This window comes from Centrocercus urophasianus, unplaced genomic scaffold, assembly GCF_019232065.1.
Source record: "Centrocercus urophasianus isolate 14NV4802_14NV808 unplaced genomic scaffold, USGS_Curo_1.0 seq_1047, whole genome shotgun sequence".
Classification (NCBI taxonomy): Eukaryota; Metazoa; Chordata; class Aves; order Galliformes; family Phasianidae; genus Centrocercus; species Centrocercus urophasianus.
The window spans coordinates 1-17,698 of NW_024884195.1; the positions used below are offsets into that span (position 1 = coordinate 1).

The 17,698-nt window shown below is 66.7% G+C and overlaps 4 protein-coding genes across 9 annotated transcripts; 3 read left to right on the top strand and 1 right to left on the bottom strand.

Annotated features, from left to right (window-relative positions):
- Window positions 1–6: 6 nt before the first annotated feature.
- CDC42SE1 (CDC42 small effector 1) lies at window positions 7–1,086 on the top strand. Its single transcript, XM_042831992.1, has 4 exons — window positions 7–149; window positions 229–339; window positions 530–605; window positions 740–1,086. The coding sequence occupies exons 1-3, from the start codon at window positions 96–98 to the stop codon at window positions 599–601; spliced, it is 237 nt and encodes a 78-aa protein (XP_042687926.1). The 5' UTR covers window positions 7–95; the 3' UTR covers window positions 602–605; window positions 740–1,086.
- A 671-nt stretch (window positions 1,087–1,757) lies between these two features.
- Window positions 1,758–7,199, bottom strand: PRUNE1 (prune exopolyphosphatase 1). 4 transcript variants are annotated; one of them, XM_042831971.1, is made up of 9 exons: window positions 6,808–7,199; window positions 6,502–6,703; window positions 3,819–3,923; window positions 3,537–3,669; window positions 3,147–3,331; window positions 2,912–3,070; window positions 2,733–2,827; window positions 2,503–2,661; window positions 1,758–2,391 (listed from the first exon to the last, which is right to left on the bottom strand). In XM_042831971.1, exons 2-9 carry the CDS (start codon window positions 6,572–6,574, stop codon window positions 2,065–2,067), a joined length of 1,236 nt encoding a protein of 411 aa, XP_042687905.1. In that variant the 5' UTR covers window positions 6,575–6,703; window positions 6,808–7,199; the 3' UTR covers window positions 1,758–2,064. The 4 variants fall into 4 exon arrangements, with proteins under 4 accessions (XP_042687905.1, XP_042687894.1, XP_042687913.1 ...); XM_042831960.1 differs by lacking the exon at window positions 6,502–6,703 and having other exon boundaries at window positions 3,537–3,742; window positions 6,747–7,195; XM_042831979.1 differs by lacking the exon at window positions 6,808–7,199 and having other exon boundaries at window positions 3,537–3,742; window positions 6,502–6,588.
- On the top strand, window positions 5,487–14,234 carry MINDY1 (MINDY lysine 48 deubiquitinase 1). Of its 3 annotated transcripts, none has more exons than XM_042831921.1 (9): window positions 5,487–5,613; window positions 10,466–11,624; window positions 11,854–11,911; window positions 12,235–12,299; window positions 12,450–12,608; window positions 12,773–12,875; window positions 12,941–13,083; window positions 13,398–13,568; window positions 13,660–14,234. In XM_042831921.1, exons 2-9 carry the CDS (start codon window positions 11,184–11,186, stop codon window positions 13,876–13,878), a joined length of 1,359 nt encoding a protein of 452 aa, XP_042687855.1. In that variant the 5' UTR covers window positions 5,487–5,613; window positions 10,466–11,183; the 3' UTR covers window positions 13,879–14,234. The 3 variants fall into 3 exon arrangements, with proteins under 3 accessions (XP_042687855.1, XP_042687863.1, XP_042687873.1); XM_042831929.1 differs by lacking the exon at window positions 5,487–5,613 and adding an exon at window positions 9,253–9,633; XM_042831939.1 differs by lacking the exon at window positions 5,487–5,613 and adding an exon at window positions 10,143–10,253.
- Window positions 14,235–14,927: 693 nt separating this feature from the next.
- Window positions 14,928–17,692, top strand: CERS2 (ceramide synthase 2; the record flags this gene model as incomplete). Its single annotated transcript, XM_042832007.1, has 8 exons — window positions 14,928–14,995; window positions 15,741–15,914; window positions 16,486–16,603; window positions 16,678–16,796; window positions 16,960–17,017; window positions 17,103–17,153; window positions 17,321–17,413; window positions 17,564–17,692. Coding segments are annotated over exons 2-8 (741 nt in total), but the record flags the coding sequence as incomplete, so codon positions are not given.
- Between the last annotated feature and the right edge of the window lie 6 nt (window positions 17,693–17,698).

Genomic DNA, 17,698 nt, shown 5'->3' on the forward strand with positions numbered 1-17,698 from the left:
CCCCCCCCCGTCCCCATGGAGTGAGAGCACACGGGGGTCTCTGCAGCGGCGCAGCCCCCGCCCCGCCGGGGGGAAAGCTGGAAGGCACCGCAAATATGAGCGACTTCTGGCACAAGCTGGGCTGCTGCGTCGTGGAGAAACCACAGCCTGTGAGTAGCTGCGGCGCTTTGGGGGGGGCAGGATGGTGCTGGGGGGTCCTGGGCCATGACGGCCTTCATCCCCACGCAGAAGAAGAGGAGGAGACGGATCGACCGCTCCATGATCGGCGAGCCCATGAACTTCGTGCACCTGACGCACATCGGCTCCGGAGACATGGCTGCGGGCGAGGGGCTGCCCATGGTACGGCTGGGGGCTGGGGGCTCCGCGCGGCTGCCGCGATCCCACCCTGCGCAGCGGCTCCTTCCGCGTGCTGCCCTTCCGGGGGGCTGCAGCCCTCGGGCGGCGCGGCGGCGTTTCCTCCTCGGTGCCGGGCGCCCCGGGTTGGTGAAGCCGTCGCCGCGGTGGTGAAACGTTTCTCCTCTCCCTGCAGACGGGCGCAGTGCAGGAGATGAGGTCCAAAGGCGGACGGGAGCGGCAGTGGAGCAGCTCCCGCGTGTTGTAGCATCGTGAGTACAAAGCCGGGCAGGAGCGGGGAGCCCCGAGCGCCCGCTGTCACCGTCCGAGGCGCGCTGCTAATTAAGGCATCTAACGAGCCGCCGCTCGGGCAGTTTTGTAACCTGCCGTCTCTCCAACTTCGCAGGTTCTTGGCTCTTTCAGCCCGAACTTGAACTGCCTGATCCCCACACCGGAGGAAAAGCCAACCTGGAGCGCTCGATTCCCGCGGTAACTCGTGCAGGCGGAGCCCCACGGCCGTCCCAGCAGCTCTGGGTCACCCCCCGCAGGTCCCCCCTTCCGCCGATGAAGGGGGCAGCAGAGCAGCGCAGCCCGACCGGGAGACGCCGCGCACGGCCACGATGTGCCAAATCCTCCGCCTTCTCCCTTTCCCCACACTCCAGCCGGCACTGCTGTCTCCCACGGGCCCCTCCCGGCGCTGCCCCCCACGCCTCGGTTTCCCCGTCGGACGGCAGCGGGGCGGGCTGCGCTGCAGGGGCCGAGCGGGGGAGGCGCTGCGGAGCCTCGGAGCCCCGGCATCGGGCGCCCCGCAGCTCCAGCGCTGCCACCGAGCCGCACTTCCTCCAGCCTTCAGCCGGCATCGCCGCCAGCGAGCCTCCGCCTTCCTTCTTTTGTAGGAGATTTTTTGGTTTTTTTAAAGCTCCAAATCCCCCACTTGGCCTCTCCCGCTACCGCCAGGCTTTCACCGGCACCGGCTGCTCCCCCAGGAAGGAGGGACTCTCAGGTTCCCAATTCAGGCGCACGTGTACATAGTTCAAATCGCGCCGGGGCTGAACAGGAACGAGATGAACGAGAGGCCGGAGCCACGCGGGCAGCCGAGCTCCCCTTCCCTCCCCTGTGCTGCCGGGCTGCTCAGCCCCACGGTGAGCACGGATGCTTGAGTCAGTTTTTATCCCCCTGGAAAACCCACTGGAAAAACAACAAAACCCCACCTTTGAAATAAAATCTTGTGCTAGGCAGAGATGGGGCCCGCGGGCGGCCCAGGCTGCTCAGTGTGGGGGGACGGGGGGGTGGATGTGGGGGTTCGGCTCCGTCACACCCCCAACCCAGCCCAGGAGGCGGGGCGCCCGCGGGGCCGTGCAGCACAACCTGCGGGGTTGTGGGGCAGCACTGGGGATTAATGAGGAAAAGCCGACAGCCAGCAGTGGGGGGGAAGAGGCAAATTTAGTACTGAACTGGCAGCTAACGGCCTCCAGGCAGCCGCGTGCCCAGCTGCGGCACTTCAGCCCCCAATGGCCAGGAGGGGAAGAATCCCTTAAGAGCCCCAGTGCCTTCGTGGGCCGTGTGCTGCCCGGCTCCTTGCGGCCCCACAGCACCAACCCCGGTGGGAAGGGGGGGCACTGGGGCAGTCGGCAGTGAGGAGGGGGCTGCGGCAGCCAGCCGGGCTCAGAGGAAGCAGCGGCTCCGTGCTGGGGACGGGACCCCACAGCACCCCAGCGCCACCTCGGCCCCTCACTTGTCGCAGTCGGGGGGCGGCTGCTCGGCGGCCATGCGGCTGACCCGCTCCAGCACAGCCTGGGGGCAGATGGGGGGCACAGCCTGCGCCAGCGGGCTCTCTTCCACCAGGCTGTTCATCGGGGTGGGTGGGGGGGCCACCTCCTCCTCCATCCCTGCTGCGGTGCCCGGCGTCCCCCCCAGAGCGGCTCGCAGGATGGGCAGCACCTTCTTCCTGGAGGCCAGCGTGTTGCCCTGCGCGTAGGCGCTGATGCAGGGCCAGGGGCTGGGCAGGGCCTGCAGCTGCAGCGCCGGGGTTGTGGCCTCCTCCAGCGCACGGCACACCTGGAGGGGACAGAAGGCAGCCTCTTTGTGCAGCTCTGACACCCCCGGCCCTGAACCGGGGGGCTTCTAAGGACGAAACGCCCTGCTCTGCACACCCTCGTGCCGGCTCACCGTGCTGCGCAGGGCCTCGTGCCGGCTGTACACCGCCAGCTGCCGCTTGGGCTCATAGCACTCGTTAAAGGAAACCGTCATGGCCACCAGCACGGAGTAGCCACGAGCCTGGCAGAACGCTTCCAGGTCCTGCAGCAAACCGGGGCGGCGCAGGAAGAGCTGGAGGAGGAGGGCAGAGGTCGGTGTCACACATCACAGCGCCGGGCCTCAGCCCCCTCGCTGAGCCTCACCTCTATGTCCATGTAGATGCCGCTGGTGGCGAGGACTTGTTCATCACCGGAGACGGTCTTGAGGTCCTTCCGCAGCATCTGCTCCGTCGTCAGCCCTGGGAAGAGAGAGGGGCTGAGCGCGAGCACCACAGACACAGCCCAGCGCCCGGCACGGCGCCGCCGAGCCCCCAGCACCAGACCTGAGACGTTGAACTTGGCTGCCTGCAGGGCTCCGTAGATGCTGTCGTGGGGCGGCAGCTCCGGGAAGCGCGACTCGAGCAGGGAGACGCAGCGCACGTCGCGGGGCGTCACTTTGCCGGCCGCGGGGCTCAGGTTCACGCTGTCCAGCAGGATGGTGCCTGCGGGGAGCGGGGCTGTCGGCACACGGGAGCAGAGCCCCACGCCGGGGGAGCAGAGCCCGACCGGCAGCCTCACCGTGCAGCAGCGCCGCCGTGGTCCGGTCCAGCACACCCGGGGGGCCCTGGGCGATCCGTTCCGTCACCAGCGTGGCGCAGGAGCCCACGAGCTCCACCGTGAGCTGGCAGCTGGGTGCCCACTCCCGCTCCAACGGCCGGTGGTCCAGCACGTCCACCACGGCCTCCTCCAGGGCTGCGTCGGCGCTGGCGGGTGAGATGGGGACGGTGAGAGCCCTGGCACAGCCCCGGCGCGCCCCTGCCATGCACCACTGTCAGCAGAGACCCCTCTGCTCCTCTCCTCCCGCCTTAAAAATACCCCGGAAGGGCAAAGGTTTTACCCACCCTGGGCTAAAATCTGACCGCTTCACGACGGGGAGGAAGAAGCGGCGCAGCCCATCCCGGTGCTCACCTGGGCAGGACGTGGTGATCCACCAAGGTCAGTGAGAGCAGCCCGGCGCTGTGCAGCCCCGCCAGGTCGATCTCATCGCGGAAGATGAGCGAGGAGTCCGCAATGCTGTGCTCCCGCAGCAGGAACGTCGTCTCCGTGCGGAGGGCGAAGTCGGCGCGTGGGATGTTCAGCACCGGGATGAAGGCGGCTCTGGGTGGCACGGAGGTCTGCATGGGGGGATCAGCACCCGGCGCGGCGTCCCCTCAGCCCCTCGGTTGCCCAGCAGCACGCAGGCAGCCTCACCTTTGCCAGGAAATAGGCCAGCGCCAGGGCAGACACGGTGGAGTCCAGGTCGCAGGCCTCGTTGCCCATCACCACGTGCACCTCCTGGCGACGCTGGATGTGCTCCTGCCAACGAGTGAGACGTCAGCCCCGTTGGGACGCATCTGCCCCCAAAAGCCCCCGAAGGACACAGCTGGGGGCGCGCGGAGCCATTTGTGGCCTCACACAGCAGCACCCCAGGAGCAGCTCGCAGGGAACGGGCAAAACCAAGTGGGAAACCCAGGCAGGGCTGCTCTGCGGCTTGAAAGCCTCACATTAACAGCACACGAGTGAGAAACTGGGAGAGGAAAAACCCAAGCAGGTCACACAGCACTGCAGCAGTGGAAATTGAGATCCTCCCCCACCCAGGGATGCGGCACCCGTGGGAGATGGAGGACCCACTGTGGACTCTTATTAGTTTAACCTCAGACCAAAGTGAGTTTTCTGGAGGTGGTGAAAAGCAAGCGGAACTTTCAGCCCTAGCTGCTGCCCCAATTCACCCAGCTAGCAGACACTGTCAGTGTGGGGCTCTGACCCCCAAAATGCCCCTTTCAGCCCAGGCAGCAGCAGGAACCCCACTGTCACCCCACAGATCCTCTGCCCCAAATCCCTCCCCTCAGCACAGCACACAACGCTGCAGGGTGACGCCCTGCCTGCAGACTTTTCCCCAGTGACAAATACTTCACAGCATAACCCAGATTCCCTTATGTATTCCACCAAAGAAGTAAACAGCAGCGGGCCGAGCCCAGCGCCTGTGCCATTCACTGCAGGTCCCCCACCTCCTGCCAAAAGCCCCAAAGAAGGGGAGGACGTGGGGAGGGGGTCCCCCCAGCCACCCGTGTGTTGTGGCTCCAGGGCCGGGGTGGAGGAGCTCCACGGAGGGGTGCAGGCGTGCAGGGCACAGCGCTGTCACCTCCAGCCCTGGGGTGGGGGGGAATATGGGCTCCTGCAGAGGTAATGGGGGCCGCACCCCACCATTTGCGTGCTGTTCGTCCCCCTGCACCCCACACAGCGCAGTCTGTGGGATTTGCTCGCCCCCGTCCCCACGAGTCCCACTTTCCACACCCTCCGCATCCCTGCGGTGTTCCCGTGTCCCCAAACCCAAACCCTCTCTACGCCCACCCCCACGTATCCCCTTCTACCCGCTGTCCCGCAACCCCCCGCGTCTCCCAACCCCGCAGCTCCCTCCCGGCCATACCTGCAGGGCCGCCCGCCGCCCCTCCAAGAACCGCTCCATGACGGCGGCGACCACCGCCCGGCCCAGGCCCCCAATCCGCGCCACGGCCCGGCACGGCCTTGAGGGCGGGGCGTCGGCACCGCGCGGGCTGCCGGGAGAGGCGGAGCGGCCCCGGGCACGGGGGACACCCGGAGCTCCGCAGGCCGGCTGCTGGGAGGGTTGGGCCCAGGCCCGAGGTGTAGGCCGCAGGCGCTACCCGTAGGCCGCAGGCGTAGGCCCGGCCCATAGGCCTCAGGTTAGGCCGCAGGCGCTGCCCGTGTAGACCGCAGGTGTAGGCCCGGCCCGTAGGCCGCTCTCCGCCGGCCTTCCCCCGCCTTAAGGCGAACCGGCGGCCGGGGGAGGGCGGCTCCGGGCCCGGCCCCGCCGTGTGGTTGTTTATCTGCCGCTTTCTCCTCCCCCCGCCCTTCCTCCTCCGCCCTAAGTCCGCCCTCCCGGCGTAGGCCTGGCGGCGTGCGGGCCGCGCCTCTGCGCTGAAGGGAAGGAGGAGGAAAAAGGGGGAAAAAGGAGGAAAAACGGCGGCGACGGCGGCAGCGCAGCGAGGTGAGGGCGGGGGGAGCCGGGGGGCGCGGGTGGCACAGCGGGCGGTTCTGTGTGCTGGGAGGAATCCCGGCAGCTGCCGGGGGTTCAAACGGCGATGCGAAATATCGGCGGACGCAATTAATGACAGCAGTAATTAGGGATGGTTCGCGATGGGGGGAGCAGCGAGCATCGCCCCGCCCTTCAGCGCTGAGCTCCAAACGCGGCGCGTTGCGGGGGTCGGGATCCGAACTCGGAACGTGGCGCTTCCATCCCGCTCCTCCCCGCCCGCCGTTCGCGGCCCGCCGCCGAAGACGCGTCCGCATTTCCCGACAGCCCTGCCTGCTGCTTCCCGTGTGGCACGGCCGGATTTTGGGGGGAAGGCGAGCGCCGCGCCCCCAGCCCACGCCCGGCTCCTCCGGGAGGCGTTGTGAAGCCGGGAGGCTCCTCGGCTCCTTTTATCCGCGCTCGGAGAGCCCTTCCTCCCCCCACGCTGTGCCCGCGGTGGGCAGGCAGAGCTCCTTGCGCGGCCGGGCTGCTGGCTGCGCCCCTTCCCCACCGGCAAATCTCGGGCGCTGCTCTGTGCAGGAAATCCTAAAAGATTTGGAAATCCTGAAGGATTTCCTGTTTGAAAGCCGGCCCAACCAGCGGGTCCGGTCTGGGGCTTCCTGCTGGCGCCTGTTTGCAGCAGCTTTGGAAAAGCACCGGTGAGAGGAGCTCGAGCCGTGGAGCCCACGACCAGGTGAGGCGGCGCTGCAGGCTTTCAGACCTGTTTGTCCTGCTGCCCTGAGCTCCCTGCGGGGCCGTCCCAGCCGGGGCTGCACTGTGGGCTCACCGGGGAGTGCGGGCGTCGCATTTCCCAGCAGGGAGGTTTGTTCCTCTGCAGCGCCAGCAGCGCGCTTTTATTCTCACCTCCCCGCCGTGGCTGCAGGACGCCGTGGTTCTGCGCAGAAAGGAGCGGGGCAGCAGCGCAGGACGACTTCATGGCCTCCGTCCAGCGGAGCGCTTCAGCGCTGCTTCGCTTTGGGCTCCTTTGAGAGCGCTCTGCTGCTGCTTGGCTGTCTGAGTGCTTTGCTTCCCTGGCTCCAGGCCTGAATTCCTCTTTGTTTTCGTGCTGTGGGATGAGCAATTCACAGCGTTGTTTTTCTGCTTCCTACCTCTGAAGCGTAACGCTGGGCTGCGGTTCCCATCCCGGCAGTGGGGAATGGCGAGCTTTACCTTGGCAGCTCTGAGCTTTCAGTTTGCCTTTGAGCACTGCGCACCCATTTGCTTCCCTTGTGGGTCTTCCTTTCCAAGAGCGCTGCACTCCTTGGGCTCCTGGGGGGCAAAGGGGACGGGCTCATTATAAAGCTGCCGGGTCGCGGTGACTTTATTGCCATAACGCCCAGGGAAGGCGGGGTCTGACTGCGCTGCTTCGGTCCAAACCCGGCGAAGCCGCCCTCTCCCAGCAGAGCTTTTCCCAGTTCCGCAGCTGGTTTGGTTTAAAGCTGCCAGGACCCTCTGAACCTGCAGAGCCCTTCAGCCCAAGGGTGGGTTTGCGGGGTCGGCGCCTTCGTGGCGTGTGCCGGAGCTCCTGGGCCTCTGCTGGGGGGGGGAAGGGCTGCTGTCAGAGCTGAGCGGTGCCAGGAGGGCGAGCCGGGGACGGGCTGACGTGGGAGGGTGACTCAGAGCCACGCCGAGGGAAGGGCTGCTGGCCGCGGCGTCCTGCTGTCTGCCCGCCCGCTTTGGAAGTGAATTGGGCGCAGTGAGACGGCGCAGGGACGGGGCGGGGAGCGGCTGCTCGGCTTCGCCTGGGAAAGGAGCCCCTTCTGGCAGCGGAGCTCACAGCCGAGCGTTTGGGTTTCGGTGCGTTTTGGAGGATTTTGCCTCATCTTTGGCTGCGTTTTGACTTCGGGATCCCCGGTGGGCGGGGAAGGCGCGGAGCCGGCACCGAAGCGGCGCAACGCTCTCCAAAACCGCCCCGCTTCTTCCCTTGGAAGTTTCCCGTTCAGCGGCACCCGGATGGGAGCAGAGCGCGCAGGGGGTGCCGTGGGGGGATCCCTGACCGCTGCTGCTGTGGGGGGCGGCGGGGCCGTGAGGAAGCCCTGAGCGCTTGCACTGCGCTCTGCGTCCTCCCTGCGCGGGGCGCTGCGCTCCTGAACGGCGGAGCCGCGCGGGGCCGCACGCAGCGCTGCGCTGCCGCTGCTCAGCTGCGCGCATTGCATGCTTGCGATCCCTGCTCGCGCGGCGCCTGGTCCTGGTGAGATGGGAACGCGCTGATCGGTTTAATAAAGGTCGCCGTGCGGGATCCAGTTAGCCATCATTGGTCCCCGTATCCCTTCCGTGTTCTGCAGGAGTGTGACCAAGCACTGAGCTCCTGCAGCTATGGCTTAACGAATCCATCCGGGCTCGCAGCCTTAAGATGCTCCTCATCGTCGGGCCAACGTTCCCCTGTGCCCCAACACCTCGCAGTTTCTCCACATCTCCTCCTTTTGTTATTATTTAAAGGGGCCGTAGGAACTGGGGGCCCAGACAGCGGGATTCCTTTTCCCACGAAGAGCGCAGAGTGCTGCACGTAATCGTGCCTTGCTTGCATAGTAAGCAGCAAGGTATGCAAATGAGAAGACAAAACCACAATTAACAGCACAATGCCATATTTAAGCAGCCTGCAGCCGTCCATTCAGCTTCCGGGGGATTCCACGTCTTGCCCGGTCGCCACAGATCAAAAAGCAGCAACGCGAGTCCCCGTGGTTTCTGTGCCTTTGGCCACGTGCTGAGGTTCTGCGTCCTGCACCATCCGGGGCTGCTGGACCGAGCAGCAGCAATCATTCCATGAAGTAACAACGCGCTGCCAGGCGCCCCCAAGTGTTTTCATCCCGTCCATCATAGGAACCCATCATACAAACGCGCTGCCGTACTGACCTGACAAATGCAATCCTTGTGGTGCAGCCTTGAGATATTCCCGAGATTCTCTATCAAATGCCTGAGTTCCGAGGCTGAATTGTACTTAGGTAGCTCGGCAATGCCAGCCAAACAATTGAATCTCCCCAGCTCCACCGTGGCAGTGGAGATGTTGGCCCAGGCCATTCTGTGCCTTTCCCCATAATACAAGCGGGGCAGTAAAAGATTTTGGCAGCATCGCTCCATCTATAAAAGCATCCTTGGTTGCCCCTTTCCATCTCTGTCCCGGATCAGAGCCGTCCAGGTCGGGTGGAAATAAATCTGGCTCCTGCTCCGGATCCGAGGACTCTTCTTTTCCCTCCTCGACCACCAAATGCTGACCTGGCCAACGCCGCTTTCCTAAATCCTTTCCCTCAGCCTTCAGTTCTCCCCTATTGCACCCTTTCCTTTCTGAAGCCCTTCACCTTTTCCTCCCTTCTTCCCTGCTTCCAAAAACCATGTCAGCAGTGTTCAGCTTCCTCCCCGCACCGATTCCGTGCCACATCCAACACCTCACCACCCTCAGCATCGCGCCGCCCGCCGAGGCTGCCTGTCTCTCCGATGCCGTCCTTCCTGCAGTCACGCTCCTCGCTCTGCAGTCGCGCCGCCCTCCCTTTTCCCCCCGGACCGCGACACCAACACCGACGAGCTGCTCTTCCAGACGGCTCCGCCCAGGCAGCACGGCTTGGGACGCGGCGCGGTGTCGCTGCCGAGTGGTCTGAGAGTCCTTAGGATCGAGATCCTGATCCTCGACAACGGGTCCTTTTGTTCCCGCAGCAAGGCGCGCAGTCACGAAACGTCGCTGACTCCTCATCCAACGAACGGGGGGAGGCAGCGGAGGAGGGATGTGGGATGAGGACAAATCGACACCCATCTTATCCTCTGCTGGGTGCACTGCTGCTGCATCCGGAGGCTCAGGGAGCACCAGGAGGGGACAAGAGCCTCGCTGCTGTGACCCATCGAATCAGGGCAGGCCAGCAGGGGCCTCGCCGCCGTCAGAGCTCCGTGCAGCGCCTCCTCGACAGCAGCATCACCCTTAGCATCAACAGTGCCAACAGCCGCGCTCCTCATTGGTAGCGGGCTCCGAAAGCTCCTCTCTGATCTCCACGGTCGCTCGTCACTCAGGTCAGCAGCTCCCACGGGTCGCCCCCGCGCTGGGCGAAACGGAGCAGCGCGGCCGGCTGCAGCCGCTGGAGAGTAAGCGCGATCCGCGCGGAGAGGAGAGCGAACGGGGAGCGGCTGCGCGCTGCGGGCCGCCAGCCTTTGACCCGCGCTGCCCGCCGGCCGCCCCGAGCCACGTGGAGGCGCCGCTCGGCGCTGCGCTGCTGCCGGCGCTCGGTTGCGCGGATCTCCTGCGCCGTGAGCCCTGCCCGCAGCGCCCGGTCCTGGCGAGATGAGCAGCGCTCATTGGTTTTACGGAGGTCGCCGTATTTGGCCCTCATTGGTCCCCGAATCCCTTCCGTGTTGCGCGAGTGTGACTGAGCGCGGAGCTTCCGCGGAGGCGGCGTAACGGATTCGTTCGGGCTCGCGGCCGTGCGGCCCCTCGTCGTCCGGCCAGCGCTCCCTTGAGCCCCGACGGCTCCCCGCAGCAGGCGGCGCCTGTTTGCATCGATCCACCGCTGCCCTCCCTGCTGCCCCGCCGGGTTGGAAACGACCGCGCCGCCAAAGCGCCCAACTCGGCGCTGGGCAGGGAGGGGAAGGAGGAGGATTAAGGCGTAATGGGATCTGTTGGTGACTCAGCCCGGGTGCGAGACTCAGCAGAGCCGTGCGGCCCCGTGGGGAGAGGCGGCACTGTGGAAAATGGGGACGGGTGGGGAGGGGGAGCGGCCGGAGCTCTGCGTGGAGCCTCGCTGACACCCAGCGCAGCTCGGGGCTGCGGCTCTGGGCTCGGGGAGGCGGCAGAGCTGCGCCGTTGGTGGCGCCGCTCCATCCAACTGGTTTCCTTTCTGGTCTGCAGGACGGGCTGTGGGAGGAACACCAGCATGGGCAGAGCTGCAGGTGGGCAGATCCGAACTGCGCGGAGCGGCCGTGTCGTGTTTGCGTAACTCCAGGCTTTGGCTGCGGTGATCATCCGGCGGGGACAGCGGCGGATAAACGCCTTCAAGGACACCTTCGTCCTCCGCCCCGTGGCTCTGGCTGGGCTGCCAGCAGAATAAGGGTGCGGGTGGAACGCTTCAGCCCTCAGCTCGGCTCTGGCGGCTCTCGCAGCCCTCGCTCCTGGCTGCTGGGGGCACAGGGAGCACAACCTGCTGAGCTGCCGGCGGCCGGGACGCGGATGCAAACACAGAGGCAGAGCTGGGGCAGCGCTGCCTGGCATCCACAGCGAGCGGCCGAGCGGAGCAGGAGGAGCTTGTGAGGACACCCAGCGCTGCCCTCCAGCAGCGCCTGCGGGCCGGCAGCCCCTGGAGGGGCCTTTCAGCTCTGCTGTGCAGTTTGGTGCCTCAGGTCGGCGCTCCTTTGGATTGCTCCCGTTGTTTTGAAGCGACAGGCAGTGCCTGGTGGGGGAGTCGGGCTCCACATGTGCTTTTTTGTGGAGTATCCAGACTTTGCATCCTAAGAAAGCGGAGGTTGGGACCGCAGCAGGGCGGAACTGAGTGCTCTGCTGGGAGCATCCGCCCCATCAGAGGATCCTCGGGACCACACTGCGCTGCTGTCAGATGCTCTGAGCTGCCGGGATGGAGCTGCAGTCTGAGCTGGGGGCGATGCTCAGCACCACGGGGGACGATGCCCAAAGCCCAAAGAGCCCTGAGCCCTGCCAGCCGCCACGGGACGCGGGGGGGTCCGAACAAGAGGGGGAACTTTCGTCTGCCAGCGGGCAGAGCCCGGCACTGCAGGAGGAGGTGCCCCATCCCAGCACCACAGAGGAGCCCGCTGAGCAGCAGGAGAGCGGAAGCCGAGGTGCCCAGGAGGAGCTGCCCACCAGGGAGGGCGATGCACCCCCCCAGGCAGCGGCTGAGCCCCCCAGCGCCCGCTCCCCCAGCCGTGAGCCTGAGCCGGATTTCTACTGTGTGAAGTGGATCACGTGGAAGGGAGAACGGACGCCCATCATCACCCAGAGTGAGAACGGGCCCTGCCCGCTGCTGGCCATCATGAACATCCTCTTCTTGCAGTGGAAGGTGAGCAGCGGGGGGTCATGGGGTCGGACACATTTGCTCCATGGAACCCCGATAGGGACTTCTGGGGGGGGGCGGCTGGGGGCTGTGAGGTGAAATGGTGGGAAGGAAAAGGAGGGCGAAGGCGTCTCAGCCTGCCGCCTCATCCAGCTTGGTCTGTGCTGCCGAGCTGGGGGGCTTACGGCACTGGGGGGCTCTTCTGACCATCCACCCCCATCCAATGTGCTTCCAGGTGAAGCTGCCCCCGCAGAAGGAGGTGGTGACATCGGAAGAGCTGATGGCACATCTGGGTGAGTGGGGGGGGCGCAGTGCTGTCACTCTGGGTTTGGGGGCTGGGTGTGAGGCAGTGGCCCATCTGCCACCCGTTGCTCCATTGCAGTGCTGCCCGTGGGGTCCGTCCTCCTGCCACGCTCCCTGTGCACAGCTTCTGAGGGATATTGCCTCCGGGTGCAGAGGAGGAGGGGGACGTGGGGCCCAGACCCTTTCTTCTGGGGGGCTTTGGTTGGGGAGAGGAGCAACAGACAGGGGAGGGATTCCCAAGGTGGGGCTGAGCTGCGCTGGGCTCCGTGCGCCGCTGGGAGCCCCGCAGTGACCGTTCTGCACTGCATCCAAGGGGACTGCATCCTGTCCATCAAACCCCAGGAGAAGTCGGAGGGGCTGCAGCTGAACTTCCAGCAGGTGGGCAGCGCGGCGGGACGGGGGCCACCCCCCATTTCCCTGCTGTGCACGGCGGGGTGCCTCACGGCTCCCAGCTCTGAGCGCGGCCGTTGCGCGGCGCTGGGCCCTGGGCTCCTCCTGAGCAGGACCTGGTGCCGCTCCCCCCCCCAGAACGTCAATGACACCATGATGGTGCTGCCCAAGCTCTCCACGGGTCTGGATGTGAACGTTCGCTTCACGGGCGTCTCCGACTTCGAGTACACACCAGAGTGCATCGTCTTCGACCTCCTCAACGTCCCGCTGTACCACGGCTGGCTGGTGGACCCGCAGGTGGGCGCCGGGGCTGGGCTCCCTCTGGGGCTCCGCTGGCCCCGAGGGACGCCGCAGTGACGCCGCAGTGGGGCTGAGGGTCGGGGCAGGACGTGGCAGCCGCCCCCCCTCGGTGCGATTTCTCCCATCCTCACCATTTCCTGCACATCGCCCCCCCGTTTCAGAGCCCCGAGGCGGTGCGAGCCGTGGGCAAACTGAGCTACAACCAGCTGGTGGAGAAGATCATCACCTGCAAACACTCTGGCGACCCCAACCTGGTGACTGAAGGTGGGAGCCGTGCTGGGGGGCTCAGGGCCGCCCCGGCCCCGCTCTCACGTCCCCCCCACCCCCAGGGCTGATTGCTGAGCAGTTCCTGGAGTCCACGGCCTCCCAGCTCACGTACCACGGGCTGTGCGAGCTGACGGCCGCCGTGAAGGAGGAGGAGCTGAGCGTCTTCTTCCGCAACAACCACTTCAGCACTATGATAAAGCACAAGGTGCGCTGTGACCCGGTGCTGATCCCTGCCCTGCTGCCCTGCAGGGACAGTCCCTGGGCAGCGCAGCCCGGGCACAGCCCTCCAGGGCTGAACACAGATGCAGGGTGACTTTGTGTGGGGATGGGACCAGGGAGGGAGGTTTAAGCTGAAAGAGGAGAGGTTGGGAAGGGATTCCTCACTCGTGGGGGCAGCGTGGCCCCGTGGATGGAGCAGCACAGCTGAGTCGCCGGGGGCAGCCAGCATGCAGAAGGGGAGGGGGCTGTAAGTCCCCCCCCATGGTTCTGAGTCTCTCCGTCCCCCTCTCCTGTCCACAGGGCCACCTGTACTTGCTGGTGACGGACCAGGGCTTCCTGCAGGAGGAGCGCGTGGTGTGGGAGAGCCTTCACAACGTGGATGGCGACAGCTGCTTCTGTGACACTCAGTTCCACCTCAGCCATGCCCTGGGCAAAGAGGCAGCCGCACCAGAGCAGAGCCAGCTGGACCAGGTGAGGACTCACAAGGGGGCGGGAGCCCCCCCGCGGGGTGGGTGCCCCCCACACCGTGCCCACCGCTCTCTGTGCTTCCCTCCGTGCCCAGGACTACATGATGGCCCTTTCCCTGCAGCAGCAGCAGGGCCAGGGCCCCTCGGTGCTCAGCGACCTGGAGCTGGCACGGCAGCTGCAGCAGGAGGAGTACCAGCAGCAGCAGCAGCAGCAGCAGCGGCCCCCCCCGGCCCCCCCGCAGGTATCAGGGTCCCCTCTTTGTGCTCCTCTGCTCCGTCCTCCCTCCGTCCCCATCCCTGCTGTTTGTCTGTAGGGCCGAGCACAGCAGGGCGGCCGCCCGACGCCAGAGCGGAGGCAGCGGCACAAACAGAACTCGGACTGCACCCTCCTGTAGCCGACCCCCCCCCCGGGCCCCCCGTCCTGCAGGGACCCTCTGCAGATCCTGGGGACGATGTGGTGTGAGATGTGGGGTCTCTCCTTGCACAGTGATGGGACCCGTCCCTGTTTTTCCAGTGGCCTTAACGCGGGGGTGAGGAACCCGTGGGAGCAGGGTTCCCCCCCCCGGTCCCCCCCCACTATGGACCCTCAGGAGTGGGGGGGCCGCGTGGGGGGGAGATGTGTGCCCCCGCCCACAGCATCGCCTTAGCCAATAAAGGACTTTGCCCATTGCAGTGGGTGCTGTTGGGGCTGGAGGGAGGGATGGGGTGGGTGAGGGCTGTGTTGGGGTCAGGGGGGACGGTGGGGGGAGCACAGGAGCAGCTGTAGGGGGGTAGAAGCCCTGGGTACGGACAGAGGAGGGGGTGGGGGTGACATGGGGGATGCAGGGGTGGCTGTAGGAGCTGTTTGGGGGAGAGGTGTTGTGGGGTGCAGAGGTGTCCAAAGAGCTGCGGGGGGAGGAGCGGGGTGTCCACAGGAATGAATAGAGGGGTGCGGGGGGGCCGTGGGACCACAGAGGCTGCGAGAGGGGGCGCGTGGGGGGCTGTAGGGACGTGGGGGTCACGGGGGGGTGAGGCGCTGCGCGGGGTGGGCGGGGTGCCCATAGCGGCGCTGCGAGGAGGGCTGGCGGGGAAGGCGGGGGCCGCGCCCGCACCGCACGGCACCGCACCGCACCCCGTTACGGACCGCCCACAGGGCGCGCGCTCCCGGGGCCACGCGTGACCCCCGCGCTTCCCTCCCGTGAAGCCCCGCCCCTTCCCGGCATCGCCCGCGGCGACGATTCTCTCGGGCCGGCGGCCACGCCCACCCCGCCCCCAGACCACGCCCACTCTCCAGGAAAAAACCGGCACGCGCCAGGCCACGCCCACCTCCGCAAAAGCCCCGCCCCCCGCCCCGGGTCCGCCCGGCGGCGGCGTTGGCGGTGACGTCACTGCCGCCCTCTGCGGGGCGCGGGGGGGGGCGGCGGCGGCGGTGCTGAGGCGGCGGGCGGCGGAGTGAGTGGGGCGGGGGGGGCGGGGGGTGGGAGCGGCGCGGTCTCGCGGTCCGGCCGCCATTTTGGCAGCCCCTTCATACCCCCCCCGCCCCGGGCTCGGAGCTCCGGAAGGCCGCGGTAGGCCCGGGGTGGGACCGGGGCGGCCCCGCGGGGGGGGGGAGGGGGAGCGGGGAGCGCTTTGGGGCCGCAACGGCGAACGGGAACCGAGGGGTTGGGCGGCTCGGTTCGGTGCCCAAAGGAAACCCGGAGGGCGACCGTGAGCGCCGCCCGCCCCGCTGCGCCCTGCGGGGAGCCCCGCCGCTTTGTGCCCCGAAGGAAAGGCCGCGATGGGCCGCGGGGATCCGGGAACGGAACGGGCGGGTTAATGATCGCACAGCGCCGGTCAAAGTCCGCGCCGGACCGGAGCGATCCGCGGGGATCTGCCGTGACCCCAAAGTGGGGGTTTGGGAGCATTGGGGCCCACTGGGGCCGTTTGGGGGCATTGGTTCCCTTTGGAGGCATTGAGGCCCATTGGGGCACTGGGGCCGTTTGGAAGCATTTGCGCCCGCTGGGGCTTTGGGGGCATTGGGGCCCTATGGGGACTTTGGGGTCATTGGGGAGCTTTGGGGGTGCTGAGTCCCCTTTGGGGTCATTGGGGCTCATTCCCATTCTGGTGCCGCTTCTCCTTGGTGGCCCCACGGGTTCTTTGGCTCTGTGGTTCTGCGCCCCTTGGGGGGGTTTTCACCCCTCACCCCCCCGTCCTGCAGGATGTTCCAGACGCTGTGCAGTTATTTCTGGTGGGAGCGGCTCTGGCTGCCTGCAAACCTCACCTGGGCCGATTTGGAGGACCGCGATGGGCGCGTTTACGCCAAAGCCTCCGACCTCTACATCACCATCCCCATGGCCTTCCTCTTCCTCATCGTGCGGCACCTCTTTGAGACGTGAGTGACCACTGGGGGACCTCCACCCCCATCCCAAACCTCCACCCCCATCCCAAACCTCCACCCCACACCCCCGGCTCAGCCCCATCCCACTCTGGGAGCTGTCGCCCATAGGTGGGCATTCAGGCTGTGCCATTTCGGAGGTCTTCTCCAAGCTCTTGGTTCTGTGGCTCCGCACCCCTCAGGCTCAGCTCTGTGTCTCGGTGGGGGCTCGGGTTGGTGGTCCCATCCCTGGGGGTCTCTGCCCGCCCGCAGCCCCCACTGCGGCGCTGGGGATGCTGTGTCTCCCCCCCGCACACAGCTGTGGCTTTGTGCATCCCCCGCATCTGAGCTGCAGTTTGTTGGGCAAACAATGGGGCACAGCCTGAGGTTGGGAACAAACCGGGCTTTGTTGGGAACGGGGGAGAAGGAGCCGCTCTGCATCGCCATGCGGGGCCACGGCGCTGACACCCAACCTGGGGCCATTTGGAGGGAGGGGGGCAGCCCCATAGCGCCCACCCTGCGATCCTGGGTGCTTTGGGGGGCGTCAGCCCGCAGTCACGGGGCTGGGGGTCCGTCTGTCCACCTGCAGGTACGTGGCCACCCCACTGGCCGGGCTGCTGGGTGTGAAGGAACGCGTCCGGCTGAGAGCCGCCCCAAACGCGGTGCTGGAGAAGTTCTACGCCGCCACCTCCAAGCAGCCCAAACAGGTGAGGAGGGACCCCGAGGGGGTGGCGGGGAGGGGGGGCAACACGGCGCCGACGTCCCCGCCGTCCCCCCCCAGGCTGATGTGGAGATGCTGTCGAGGAAGAGCGGCTGCTCCGTGCGCCAGGTGGAGCGTTGGTTCCGCCGCCGCCGCAACCAGGACCGGCCCAGCCTGCTCAAGAAGTTCCGGGAGGCGAGGTGAGCGCGGCCTGGGTCCCATCCGGCTGCATTGGAGGTGGAGGCGCCCCGGGTGGTGCAGCCCCCCCCCCCCCCGGGAGGGTGCGATCCGGGAGCTGGGGGTCCGTCCTCGTCCCTCCCCCCCCAGCTGCGCCCCTGAGCACGGTCTGCTTCCTTTTTCCAGTTGGCGATTCACGTTTTACCTTCTTGCTTTCATTGCTGGCATGGCTGTCATAGTGGATGTGAGTAGTGCCCCCCACCGCCGTGCCTGGTGTCCCCCCGCCCCCCATTAATGCCTCTCTCTGTCTCTCTCCCCCCGTCCCACAGAAGCCGTGGTTCTACGACCTCCGGGAGGTGTGGAAGGGGTACCCCATCCAGGTGAGCCCCCCCGCCCCGTTCCCATCCTGTGGGGCTGCAGATCCCCACGCTTTTGGGGGGTCCCCTCCATGCCCAGGGTGGTTCCTCTGTCAATCGATCGATGCCTGCGGCGGGCGGGGGGGGGGACGATGGAATCCCTGAGCCCCCACCACGTCCTTGGCTTGCAGAGCATCCTGCCCTCCCAGTACTGGTACTACATGATCGAACTCTCCTTCTATTGGTCGCTGCTCTTCAGCATCGCTTCTGATGTCAAGCGCAAGGTGGGACCCCCTGACCCCCCCCCCACCCCTCCTTGGGGTTCCAGGTCACTTTTGGGGCACGGGGGGGGGTTGGGATGAGGGGGAGCAGCAGGAATGGGGGAGATTGGGGCCGGGGTGACCCCCCCCCCACCGCCCCTGTGCCGCACGCAGGACTTCAAGGAGCAAATCATCCACCACGTGGCCACCATCATCCTCATCAGCTTCTCCTGGTTTGCCAACTACGTCCGTGCCGGGACGCTCATCATGGCCCTGCACGACTCCTCTGATTACCTGCTGGAGGTACGG